Source organism: Mya arenaria, chromosome 4, assembly GCF_026914265.1.
Source record: "Mya arenaria isolate MELC-2E11 chromosome 4, ASM2691426v1".
Lineage (NCBI taxonomy): Eukaryota > Metazoa > Mollusca > Bivalvia > Myida > Myidae > Mya > Mya arenaria.
In genome coordinates this window covers 70641381-70654671 of record NC_069125.1, presented here as the reverse complement: position 1 = coordinate 70654671, position 13291 = coordinate 70641381, and the positions used below count along the sequence as shown (strand labels likewise).

Below are 13291 nucleotides of genomic sequence, written 5' to 3'. Positions count from 1 at the left end.
ACATACTATATATGTAGCCAAAAATATATGTTTACAGTTAAACGTTCGTCTGATTGGATCTGTCTTGAGTTCATTTAAAATGTCATTTATAATGGTTGGAGGTAACATTGAAATTGTACTCTACTCCTGAATTTTCTTTTAAATCGGAAAAGTGTGATTTGGTGAAATTTTCAGTTCCGGTTTAATGGTTTAAGGCGATATTCACTGAAATATATGTTTGTACATGCAAACATCTGAATTGTATATTGCCAGAACTACTTGCTTCAATACAGAGTTCTAAATAAATGAAAACAAATAAGCAGTTAAGGAATAGTATAAGTATGTTGACGTAAATTCTCACGCTGCAAGATTGATGGTAGCTTAATCGGACAAGCTAGACCTTCGCTTGAAAATACAGCAACAAATCGGAACGAATAAAACCTATATATGTACATGTAATACATTCTCGTATAGTTATATGGTTTTGCGATCACAATACCCATTTAACTCCGATTAAAACTTGACCAATAAATTTGAATGCCAGCAGAAAATTCTATAGTAGTAAAACGATCTTCTAGGCTAAAATAGCGATTTGTATCTATTTTCAACCGAAATTGTTGCCTAGATGGTATTTATGGGTATTCTATGATTGAACAATCGAAAGTAAACACTTCCAACATTATTTTGAATCATTTTGTTTATCAGAAACATCAGCATGCTCACGAGAGCGAGTTCAGAAACGGTCTCCTGAGACATATGGTCAAAACCGATCAACTGAAGACATGGACAAAAACAGTCTCCTGACATATGGTCAGAAACGGTTTCCTGTGACATGGGGTCAGAAACGAAATTTCACAAGAGAAATATGGTCAGAAATTTCACAAGAGACGGTTAGGCACAAGCTGTCCTATGAAACATTGGGCGAGCAGGTGTCCAGTGATACACGGGGTCAAAAGCTGTCTCATGCCACATACTTAAGAGAACGTGCTGTGGCGAATGAACGGAAGACAAATCGATGCTAGAGAGCAGTTAGAGGGACATGTAATATACAAAGTCTTTATTGCAGAAAGCAACTATCCGTAACGAATTCTTGAAGCCCGCAACAAAGTTTATTTGATTTGACACAACCTATTAATTGAAAAATGGGTAAATTTAGATTCTGAGACAAGCTTTGAAGCCAGAACTACGCATTGCTTCTGTCACATGTTAGTGTTGGGGTTTTTTAAGGTTTGTTAAATAGTTACTGGTTTTAATATAGTGGAGTGAGATAGTTGAATTGCCTTTGTAAGTTGCAATATACATTTAAAATATACAAAATAAAGTAACGGAAAGACACGGAGGGAGGGACGTGGAAAGCAAGGTCAGGGTGTTTTCTTCGTATGATGGATTAAAGTGTGGCAAAACATAAGAAGTGTTAAAAGTAACATACTGGCGGCTAAAACGCTTCAACATTTGTAGATATAAACACATTTTGTTTATCTTTGAAGTGCACGATTTTGAACAGCGTTAGTTATGCATGAGCGTTGTGGGTGTATGGGTTTGTCGTCACTTTCCTAAATTTTCATTGACTGGTTCACTAAACCAGAGTAGATTTTATACCTTAGGAGTAATTTTTCTGCAATTTTGGTATCAAAAAAAAATATAAGTGTTTTCAGATGCATTTCCGGGAAACATATATCGGAGCTAGAATATGAGCGAGTCCATTTAAAGGGAATGTCGAAATAATATTTTATTTTACAAATATACAATGTATGTTTGGTTAACCAATACAGCAGTTAACAATATAACTATGTTTTGAAAATAGTTTAGTGTATATTGCCTCCGAAGTTTTCATTTCTTAACCAGTAACAAACTGAACATAGTTTTTATGATGTTGATTTTACTAGTCTTGCATACCATCTAGGCTAAACATACATTTTCATTTGTATGAGCATGCACAAAAATATTATATGCGTCCGAAACATCTGTTCGCCATTCTATAATGAACGAATTGTTCAAAGTATTCCCTTATAAATGACGTGTTTTGTGCTATAAAATTAATGTGTCGGAATATTTCTTCATTAGTTTCTGTCGAAACAAAGCTGTGATGCCAGGAATATACTTCAAGCATAAACGAACAAGATCTACGACGATGTTTTGTCTTTATTTCACAATGCCAAAGAAGAATAAAAGAAACCCATCTTCTGATAATACACGTAAAATTCGTGGACATAGACTAAAACACAAGCAACAAGAATTGTTTTATAGAGCCTGGCGATTGAAGAATGGTCGCTATATAGCTCCGTCTGTTTACAATTGTATTGGCTTAGAATCTGATTTGGCGTTGCTACAGTCATTAATTTTCGACCTCTATCGTAAATGTAAACATTGCAAAGTTCATGAGAAGTATCAATAATGTGTTCAAGTACATTCGTCTTGTTTTCAGATACAAAAAACACACTGTATGCCAAAAGCTTGCCCATAAAAAATATTGGTATGCGACTAAAAGTTTAAAACGTTTTAAATTGTTCCAAAGCTAAATATTGGCTGGTCGACTCATGAAAACAATTTGATAGGTACGGTTAAATTTTGGATAACTGAAACCAAATACTTAACCGGTTTTCTACTGTCTGCTGGTTATAACTCGTTTACAATATACAACACAAACACGCTTTAAAGAACCCACGTAGGCAAGAGACCATCAGCATACGTCCTGAGTGTACAGATACTATTTCAGCTAAATGGGTGATATGAAACATTTATTAAACATTTGCAGATTATTGAAAATAATAAACACCGCATTTAAAATGTCAAAATGCATATTAATGTATGAACGTAAACTGTACAATATTAAGTAAGTCCGTCATAGTATTGCGGTTCGGAGATACCAGAAAACGCAGGCACATAGTAAGAGCAACTGGTGCAGGGTGATATTAACCCCAGTGTTACAGTAGTCCGTGCTACATAGGCACACTTCGAACGTGTGGTTGTTTGTTGGTGTGACGATATGACGGCACCCATCCGATTCATTCAGGTTTGCCAACGATCCTAGGAGATGACATCTTCTCACAATGGCTATAAAATCTCCTGTAAAAAGCAATCGACAAAAACTTTTAATGATTTACATGACAGGTTGGTTAGCAGATGAGGAGAATGTCAGCTTACCTTGTTGGCATATTCATCTCAATTTTGAATTTTACAGAGCAGCGCTTAGAGGGCATAATGTTTGACAAACTCCTTTTGTTTTCATTTTAAATACACATCAATAAACAGGGTTTATGGCGCTTCGTTAGTAGTAGTAAAACTTCTCTTTAGCCTGAGACCTCGCATTTATTTGTCAATTTTAGGTAATTCTCTATTTTTTCACGAACGATCTCATTGATTTATATTGAAATTGCTTCATTGTGTGTTAACCGAAATAGGTCAAAGTAGTAATACATTCTTAAAGAGTTAATTCGAAATCCAACACCTAATTTCACCTTGTTTGAATAGGAGGTGTATAACAAGAAACATGTTATACTATCCTTGCACAATTCCGTACTCCTTTCGAGGGACTAGACTTATAACAAAAATGACTATCATGCTTAGTTTAAAGCAATTTCTTACGAATAATGTAATCACTTTAAATTGTATATGGTATAATGAAAGATCCCGAGCATCTCTACCTATTCTCTGTTGTCGCTGAAGCACGCACTTGGATGCGCCTCCTCTGCAGTTTTGGGCCTCATACTGGTAAGGCTTGAAGTCCACCCCACACGCCGGATTGAACTCGTTATCACACACGAAACATCGCAAACATTCACCTGTAAAAACAACCAAAACGCACAAAGTTTTATACACAAACTAAATGTGCAAGTCGTCTACAAAGAACCAGAAATGATAACACGAGCGTTGTTTGGTTTGCCTCACGTTAATTAGCTGTAAGACGTTCATCCTTGTTTCAATTATTATTTTGCTGTTCAGCTTTTCCCTGTAATTTCCATTGAATAATAACTAAAGTTGTTAAAACTCATTATATCTAAAACTGTCAGAGTCGGCCACAAAAGAAGACGAACCAGAACATTAAAAGAAAACAGACGCACAATATGTACCAAAACTACAAGGCAAATGCCTATTAAAAACTCATTTGTTAAGTATAAAACGTTAACATCTTCTCGTGTTTACTCTTACGTTAAGATTACTATCTAAAGCATTCGTGATAATGTAATCTTAAACAATCAATATATTTTTATTTACAAATAAGATATGCTTTCTGGACGAAGCTTTCATTCAATTTATTATCAAGTCTCAAGCACAGTCGTAGTGAGTATAACATAAACATACATTCTCTCATATATACTCAATAACAGTGTACCTTCTAATTAAGTATTGAGGTGCAATTTTTATATGTTAAATTGAACATGTTTCCAATCTCAACATTTTCAGAAAACATTCTATTTTATTTGTGCCATAACCCTCTTTCTTCTCCTATGTGTGCAATACCTTTCTTTCTCTTTCTATTCGTACCAAAACTCCCATAATTTTCCAATCTCCAAAACTCCGTTTTCGTTTTTGTACATTAATGTTTTTTTTCTCAAATTTCTACCCAAAATTCCTTTCTTATGATATTGGTACCTAAACATTGTTCTCGTTTTTTAACCAAACTCCCTTTCTTCTCTTGGTGTAATAAAACTTATTTGCCTCTCATATTGTACCAAAACACCCATATTGGTTCTCCTATTTCTGCCAGAATTCCCTTTCTTTTCTTATTTGTAGCAAAAATCACTTCCTTTTTTCAATTCTTATTTAAAAAAAAAACCTTCCTTCTCCTCTTTGCACCAAACCCCTCTCTTTCTCTTTCTACTATTTGTATATAAACTCCTTTTCTTCTCATGTTTGTACCAAAACTCCTTTTTCTTCACCTAATTGTACCAAAACTCATTTTCTTTTTTTTAACCAAAACGATCTTTTCTTCTGCTTATCTTACCAATATTCTTTCTGTTTTTCTATTGGTACCAAATTTTCTTTACTTCTGCTTTATATACCAAAACTTATATCTACCTATTTTTTACCAAAACGCACAAATAGATTTACAGATTAAATTTGAGATTTCCGTCTTGAAACGGCCAGTGGAACTTGATCACGAGTTTACTAGTGGTTTAAACAATCTAAATTGTCCCAACATTTATCATCAATTCAAAATGTAGAGATACAAGCCTCATCATAAACTCATTTTCTTCCCTTTTTATTCTAAACTTCTTCTTCTCCTACTTGTACCAAAAATGTGAACTCGGCTACATTTGATATAGACATTATGATCATTTTTAAAGAAACGGTTTAATTTAGATTTAACTGGTGAGTAATAATACATAGCTAATGGAATTTTCACTTTCAATTACTTCTTGATTCACATCTAATATCTCTGTGAGTGGAGGGGATACGGCTTTAATGGAATTGCGATGGGAATCAGAAATGGCATAGGGGTGAATAAATCAGGATTTTTTTAATCGAATCGTTGAGAGAAGTGCTGATATACTGCATATTAGCAGGTACTCTATTGTAGAATTTAAAGTGACACTCTTATTCAAAATCAATACATACACATGTATAACAAACATATCTTTTGACTGGTAAACCTTTAACTACTTACTAAATAATGCATTTAAGGAAAATATTAATTACTAATAACAATATTGCAACCGTGTATTTAATACCAAAAAGCGCAATATATATTAAAGGATTGGTGAATGCTAAAAGATTTACTGTTGTCTACTATATAGTCTCATAAGGTAGAAATACCTGTTTTTTGCTCATTTCTTTCAAATTAAACTCGGTATTCTTCATGTGTACAATTGTTTTCGACATTTATTCATCCTTTTTGGAATATTAAAACAATATTATTAATATTGGTAAATCTTATTTGGGAGTAAGAGTGCATCTTTAAAGCAAAAATAGGACACAGTAAAATGTAAGACATACAATCCAATGTTTTGCTTTGAAGCAAAATTATAAGCGCAAGCTGTCATTATAAAAAAAAATGGGAACTACAGGGACAAATCCCGTAGCCAACAATCAAGGACAAGCCCTTTAGGGGAACAAGATAGGGATTAAAGAAACTATTGTAACATAACAGGTCATGCAAAAAAAGTATGAATATAGTCCAAGTAAAAACTAAGTCAATCTAAATGTAATTTTGGTTATCTACAACGTTAATTGCATCTTGGATCATCAGAAATGAATTATATAAAACTACCTACATTGTGTATTTAACCCTTTCTCTTCGGTACGAGTATTTCATCAACGACATTTATGATAAAAGATGGCTACAAACAGAGATGTTATGAAGCGTTAGCTTCGGATACGGAGGCCCGCTAGAGTCATTATGTTCTTTTAATAGTTCAATACGTTGTAAAGGTTTGTTAATTTATGTTTAAAAATATGAGAAAGAATTTTTAAAACTGTTTTATGAAATTTGTAAGAAGCTGAAATCTGTCACCGAAGCTAATAAATCAGTGGAAGAAATTCTTTCGTACGCTCAAAGTTTTTTAATCCTCTATGAATATAAACATCTCAAGAATCGGTCCACAAATATTCTTCAATTAAAAATGGAAAAAAAATCATGATTTCTTTACTGACTTAGGGTTTCCGTTTTGAAAGTAATTGTGTAACACAGATGCGGACTACAGATGAGGAAAGCATGTTCATGCAAGTCTGGCTCTACAATCAAATGCATGGCGTTGTAACGTACAGAACACCTCTTGGTCATTAAATATTTCGTGAAAACTTTAAAAATCCGGCAAATTATTGTTTGTTTATCTTCAAGACGTTTGAGTCTTTAAGTCTTCATTGCGATTTCCACGGATTTGATTATTACTCGATTTGGATTTGCTTGATGAAAGCAGCACTTATTAATGTTTTCGATCATCTAGTTAGATGGCTTGATGTTTACTCATTTACATTGAATATTAATATCGCTTAGCAACATCTTAGTTTTCTTTAAAAAAAATCCCTTTATAACTACGAATATCCAATTATTTTGCAGTGCATCGTGTCAAATAGATTATACAAAAAATTGGCTTGTAGTTAACTGGTATATCTGGATTGGCGAAGATGGGGTCAAATGATGCGGATTAAATCGATTGTGGAAGTGTTTTATAATGATCAATATTCAACGGTTGCGTTGCATTCGTCCGTCTGTCACTATGAATATGATTTCAAAGTGACTGCAATTTCAAGTCAAATTGAAATAACCTTAAAAAAAACCATAGAATCTAGTTCCATTGAACCTAGCTCAATTCAAAATGTGGTCCAATGATAAAACATTTACTTATGCCGGGTAAGAAAGTTTGAGGCTACTATTATAAGAAAAGACTTATAAAACCAGAAGCATCGGGAAATGTATGTGACTCTCAATACATATGCAGGTAACACGAGTGCTGTACTACAGGAAAAGACGGTTTTGGACGTTAATAGTTTGCTAGCTTCTAGACAGTTCCTGATTGTGATACGTAATAAGAGGTCAAGAAACTGTTTGCTACTGAAGGAGCAGTACAGAATTATGTCAAAGCCACTTTTCGATTGGAACCGAAAATAGGTAGGATAGAGAAAAAAATATCAAAGAGGTCCAGTAGCGAAGCCAAAGGTCTCCATCGGTTATAAAGAGAATCTGTTAAGTCCGTTTCGTTGGACAGAAAAAAAATACTAATGAAATGCTACCATACTTACATAGCTTTAATTAATTTGAGTTGCTTTATTTATAGTATTGTTAAAACTTGAGGGTGAGAGTAATTATATTCCAATAATACTGTTTTCATTATACTATTTTCGGAGAAAGAAAATGACCCAACTCGTACGTTACATAGTTTAGTATGCGTGAGAAAATAGACAAATACCCAACAAATCACACTACGAATCCGAAAAGCTTTTAAGTAATGTTATGCTCCAAAAGAAAAGTTTAAAGCAGAACAGAAAAGGTCTCGAGGTGAAGCTAATTGCACTTGAGCCGTTGCGTGCATGTCGAGTGACATTTCAAAAGGATTATCATTTATACCGCATTAAAACATTAGCATCTCTGATGCAGTATATTTATTGATGCACTGATATGAATTTAGATCAAGAAGGAACATGAAAATCCACCTTAATGTCTAGGGTTCTGTTTTGAAATTATTCGCCGCCGTAACCATTGCAGTTGATGTTTAATGTGTCTCTGTATTGTCTGATTAACACGGTTTTATACCGCAAAGGTACATTAAAGCGCGTAATTTAAATATGTATTACCTATATCAGAGTTGCTTTGTTTCCGTTCGGTTGGAATATATAACACGACGTTGAGTTTAATATTGCAATAATGGATGTTTTGATAACTTTGTTTCTGAAAACTTGCATTAAAATAGGAGCCCGGTATTAAAAACATTCTGCCCCCCCCCCCCCCCGCCGCCGCTTATTCTCTGGTACAAACAACATTGTACAGTTTGAATTAAAACTAGTTTCTTCAGAAATAATAGAATCATTCATTTGTTGTTTTGAATGTATAAAGTTGAAACTTTTTATATGTACCGGCATGAATAATCCCGGCATGTGAAATCAGGGGTAAACAAATAGAATCAATTTAACTCTTAAACTATAAACACCAACAACAGTAAACATATGTATACACTCTGTTGATAGTATTGAAGTGTTTACTGGTACAGTACGGATATTTAAACATATGTTAATTACTTTAAACATTCTTTTCATTAATATAAGTATCCCTCTGTACCTGTATTGACAACAAAACTATAAATTCACTATTACACTAAACAAAGATAACTTTCCAATTTCTTCACCATTTTAAATGAAATATAGCGCATTCTACACCGCTTACGATGCCCGGCGTTCGGTCTTTTACAAGAGCTTGATTTAGAGTGTAGTTTCTCAAAACACTTCGAAAACCTTTCACAATACGGCCGTCTGACGGAGTACTGTAGAAACATTAATTTGGAAAGAGGTTTGTCGAAGTGTTTGATGAAAGTAATCACCTTATCAAACTCCGGTAATAAAACGAAGGCGTGGCTCTAAAAGCGGCATAGACTGCCCTTTGTTTCATTTAAAATGGTGAAGTTAAAGAAAAGTTATCTTTGATTTAAGTCTTCATTTAAAGCAAAAATGTTGCCTTCTGACGTAGCATATTATGACTTAATTTATCACGTGGTATACACACACTGTTACAGGTCAGGTGTGCTAACATAAATTAAAAGCCAAATGTCTTTAACTATGCCAAGAATACACAAGAATGATATTTTTGTGCAGATAAAACATATTTAAAAAAATAAACACCTAAAAGGCAGTACAAGTTTAAGTCATAAAATAAATACATACTAATTTTAGTATAGAAGGCAAATCATAGCATTTCAAGCAACAAAACGTGAATAAAACAACTATTTCGACATTCAGTCAATCATTTCGTTTCTTTTCTCATAAAAGTAATACGAAAAATAATCCATCAATATAAGGGTGCTTCAGAGTCACGCAAGGGTATGATAACAAACACTGCAGAGCTATCAATTAGGATATGAGACACTGGCGGTCGGTTAACATTACTGGAAGTTCTTGGGCTGAACTCTTAAGTGAATATCAGCATGGTACCTTTGTCCATAGCCTTCATTATTTTGACCAACGCTCATCTGATTCATAAAGCGATCTCAAAATAGTTAAATTCGGCTAAAAATAAAACAGAGGGGTATAAAGTACAGCGCAGAAATAGCCGAACTAGTAAGAACTACATCGGCCGCAATACAACTAATCTATTTTTAAGGTTTGAACGTAATTCTGCCAAACATGGAGTGTATTGACAAAACATGGGATAAACGGACATGAAAAGAAGTACTTTTTTGGAGATTGTGGTCTTTTGATTGCGCATGCACAGATTATTATTTCAATCCCATCACCAGTTTTCAAGTTACTCCCCGGACAAGAGGGTGACGGACGGACTCTTCTCTTTTTGTGACAACGAACATATTCCGTATAATATACATATTATGTTCCGAACATGAAAATGAGGCGACACATTACAATTATAGGTTTCATATTGTCTCGACTTTCGGCACAATATACAATTGTTGCATTGTCGTTTGTGTAACAGTCAAAACTGTTGTGGAGGAGATGACTTCTGAATTGCTGTTCCGATGCCAGTTCTGAATGTCATCCCCGACACCGAGGAACAACAGTGTTGACAGTTACACAAATGCCTATGCAACAACGTTTTTATTACCTGATTTGTTCAAACACGAAAAAGACATATACTGTTGTAAAGAAAATATATTAAAGTTTTACAGTTAACATCATTGTTTAGACGATTGAGCGCTTGAAATTTCTTCGGTATTCTCCAATTAACATTACAAAACAAATACCGGAAATTCACGAGTTTAAACGATATGCAGTTTATTTTTAGCATCTCAGTAAAAAGCCATGATGTACCTATATCGTAGCCTCACGCGAGGGTAACAATTCATGCTCTTAACTGGTCAACAGTTCAACACATTTTATTTTTTTTACTATTTGTAAAACAGTCGAAAAGAGTAAATCATTTATATTGGGCATCGGGTAATAATACACACTATGCTATTATTCACGAAGGATTAATATTTTAAAATAAAGAGACCTTATTAATTGTTAATTTCGAAACTGTCTCAAACCCGAAAACAAATAAGGACAGGCTACAATGCAAACGTGATTTGAAGGACCAAAATTTATAATGTATAAAAAAATCTATTTTTATTTAGTTTTGAGGTTCAATATTTAGCAAGCATAATTGATATATCCGTTGCAACACGTGAAGCTGTAATTTGGAGTTGAGTTGTTTTTTACGAATGATGATTTTATTAGATTTCCAATCAAAAAGCATTTAAGTTTTCCCAGAAATCTTATATGAACTTATGAAAATTATCGATACTACCCAATCAACAATGTTTTGAGGCTTTGTGATGATTGCAGCTATTTTAAAAATGATATTTGCATTTTGTTACCAGGAAATTTATTTCATCCACTATTTTTTGAATAACTTTTTTGAAAAGATATTATCAAGAACTCTCAAGATATTGTTGATTAGGTAGTCTGGGAGCATTTTGACACTAAAACAAAGTAATAATGTCGACAGACTTGTACGAAAGTATGTGAATGGTTTTTGATCGAAATCTGATAAAATCTTTTGTAAAAATTATTAAACTTCATACTTGCCTAAAACATGTCACCAAGAATGTATGTTTTACTCCCCAAAAAAGATCGTTCATAAAATCTAAATAAAATATGAGCTTTTGAAATGTTTTAAATTTTGACCTTCCCCACCCACTTTTGAAAGGCCATGTAGATGTTGTCGTGAATGTCGTAATTGAGGAATAATTTATGACGATGAGAAAGGCAATAAATCGAACAATGAATTTTTGCAAATTGAATGATTTCTGGAAAGTTCATCCGTCATATTTTAGTGTAGATTTCAAGATTAAGATGAATAACATGTGGATGTATTTTTGCTTTTCATCTTTTTTTTCTGTAGAATTTCTTCATTTTAGACTATACAGAGAGATTTCTTCACCTCATTAGGTATATTCCCGAAACAAAACCTATCTATCCCGAACTGTATTTTGGCAATATTATAAAGCTCTCTTTCATCAACATTTTTTTCTCAATAAACACAAGAAATGTTCAGGTGTTTTAAGCATGCATAGTTTGAATTCAAAATGTCAAAGAAGGACATCAACAACTTTTTAAGACATCACTGTCGTAGACGGTCAGCATCAACTTAACTTACCGATGTCGTAACAGTTCAGCTTCAAATAAAAGTCATTAGTGCCATTTAAGGTCAAAAGCAGCTAGAGTCACCTATGTCGTAAAAGGTCAACATAAAATATACTTGCCAATGCCGCAGAAGGTTTAAATAGTCCCAATGTCAACTTAATTCACTGAAGCCCAAGAATGTCTGCATGAACCTAACTAACCAGTAGCATATGGCAACATCGTAACTGACCAATAGCATTGATCAACATCAACAAACTAATGGCACAGAATGTTAACATCAATTGTTTTCACAAATGGCGTATGTCAGAAGATTAGTATCAACATAACTCACCAAATCCATTTAATAGTCAACTAAACTTGCCAATGGTAAAAAATGTCAACCTCAACCTTACTCACAAATGGTATGGAAAGCCATCATCAACTTAACTTACGAATATCAAAAAAGGTCAACATTAACTTTACTCACCAATTCCGTAGAAGGTCAACATCATACATGTTGTAAAGCACGCCCTCATCTTTTAGACGGTGATACCATGCTTGGCAGCTTTACCGCCGTTTCATCATTTGAGCCACAGTACCGTATATTTATTGCAAATTCTGGAACGGAATTTGAAATCATTTTACTATTTTCGTACAAACGAGTAATGTTTTAACTTCTAGGATCTTGGTCCGTTGAGTTGCGTCCCCTGCTGTAAAATAATGTATCCCATATATATATACACACATGAAACTTCATAAGTATTTTTATGGTACTTTTTATATGTCCACAAAGTGAACGATAGTTACTGCACTCATTATCCTAGTTATTAAAATGTGTGCGAAGTGCGAGTTATATACAGTATATATATTTTTGTTACCAGGAAATGAACTTAATCCACTAAATATATTTCATATTAGGAGAAATATCATCAACAATCACCAAGACATTATTAATTGGGTATTCTGACACATTTTAACAAAAATATTCTCCAAAGACTTATCAAACAAATGCAAATGCTTTTAGATCCAAAATCTGATCAAAATTTCTTTCGTTAAAATGGTCAACTCCTTACGGCCAACATGTCGTAAGGGGTGTTTGCTTTACTCCAGAAAGAGATTGATCTTCAAATAGAAGAAAAGATGTTATTTATAATTTTGATATAAAATAAAGCAATTTCTCAATGAGGTGTGCACTAATGCAAGATAAGCTACCAAGCACACATTAGTATTTAAGTAAGTGAGATCTTCTTGAAATAATTTATACCATTTAACCAATTGTCTACATAATGGTATGCAAGCCTAAGGTATTTCAATTGTCGATAAAATAAAGCCTTTTCAGTCATATTATAAGTTATATTTAACAAAAGAGCTTTTGAGAGAATTCATGATATGTTTGTATTATTGTTACAAGTATTTTGTTTACATTACACATTTTTATTAAACGTGAACGAGTCTCTTATATGCGCTAAGCAGATCGATCTTTCTGATTCTGAAGACCAAACATTTCGAAACAATGTAAGCAAATAATCACATATAGTCCTGTAGAATAAGTTAGCATTGATTATGTTTTGAAAGTACAAACACCTCTACATTTTATCCTTAT

At 33.4% G+C, this 13291-nt stretch overlaps 1 protein-coding gene across 2 annotated transcripts in view; it reads right to left on the bottom strand.

Annotated features, from left to right (window-relative positions):
- Positions 1-2200: 2200 nt before the first annotated feature.
- The window catches only part of LOC128229930 (uncharacterized), a 46407-nt gene continuing 35316 nt past the window's right edge, over positions 2201-13291 (bottom strand). For both annotated transcript variants that reach the window (XM_052941838.1, XM_052941839.1), the window contains exons 2-4: positions 12176-12306; positions 3624-3761; positions 2201-3045 (exon numbers count right to left, since the gene is read on the bottom strand). In XM_052941838.1, coding sequence (XP_052797798.1) covers positions 2822-3045; positions 3624-3761; positions 12176-12224 — 411 coding nt within the window. In that variant the 5' untranslated portion in view covers positions 12225-12306 and the 3' untranslated portion in view covers positions 2201-2821. The remainder of the gene's footprint in view (positions 3046-3623; positions 3762-12175; positions 12307-13291) is intronic.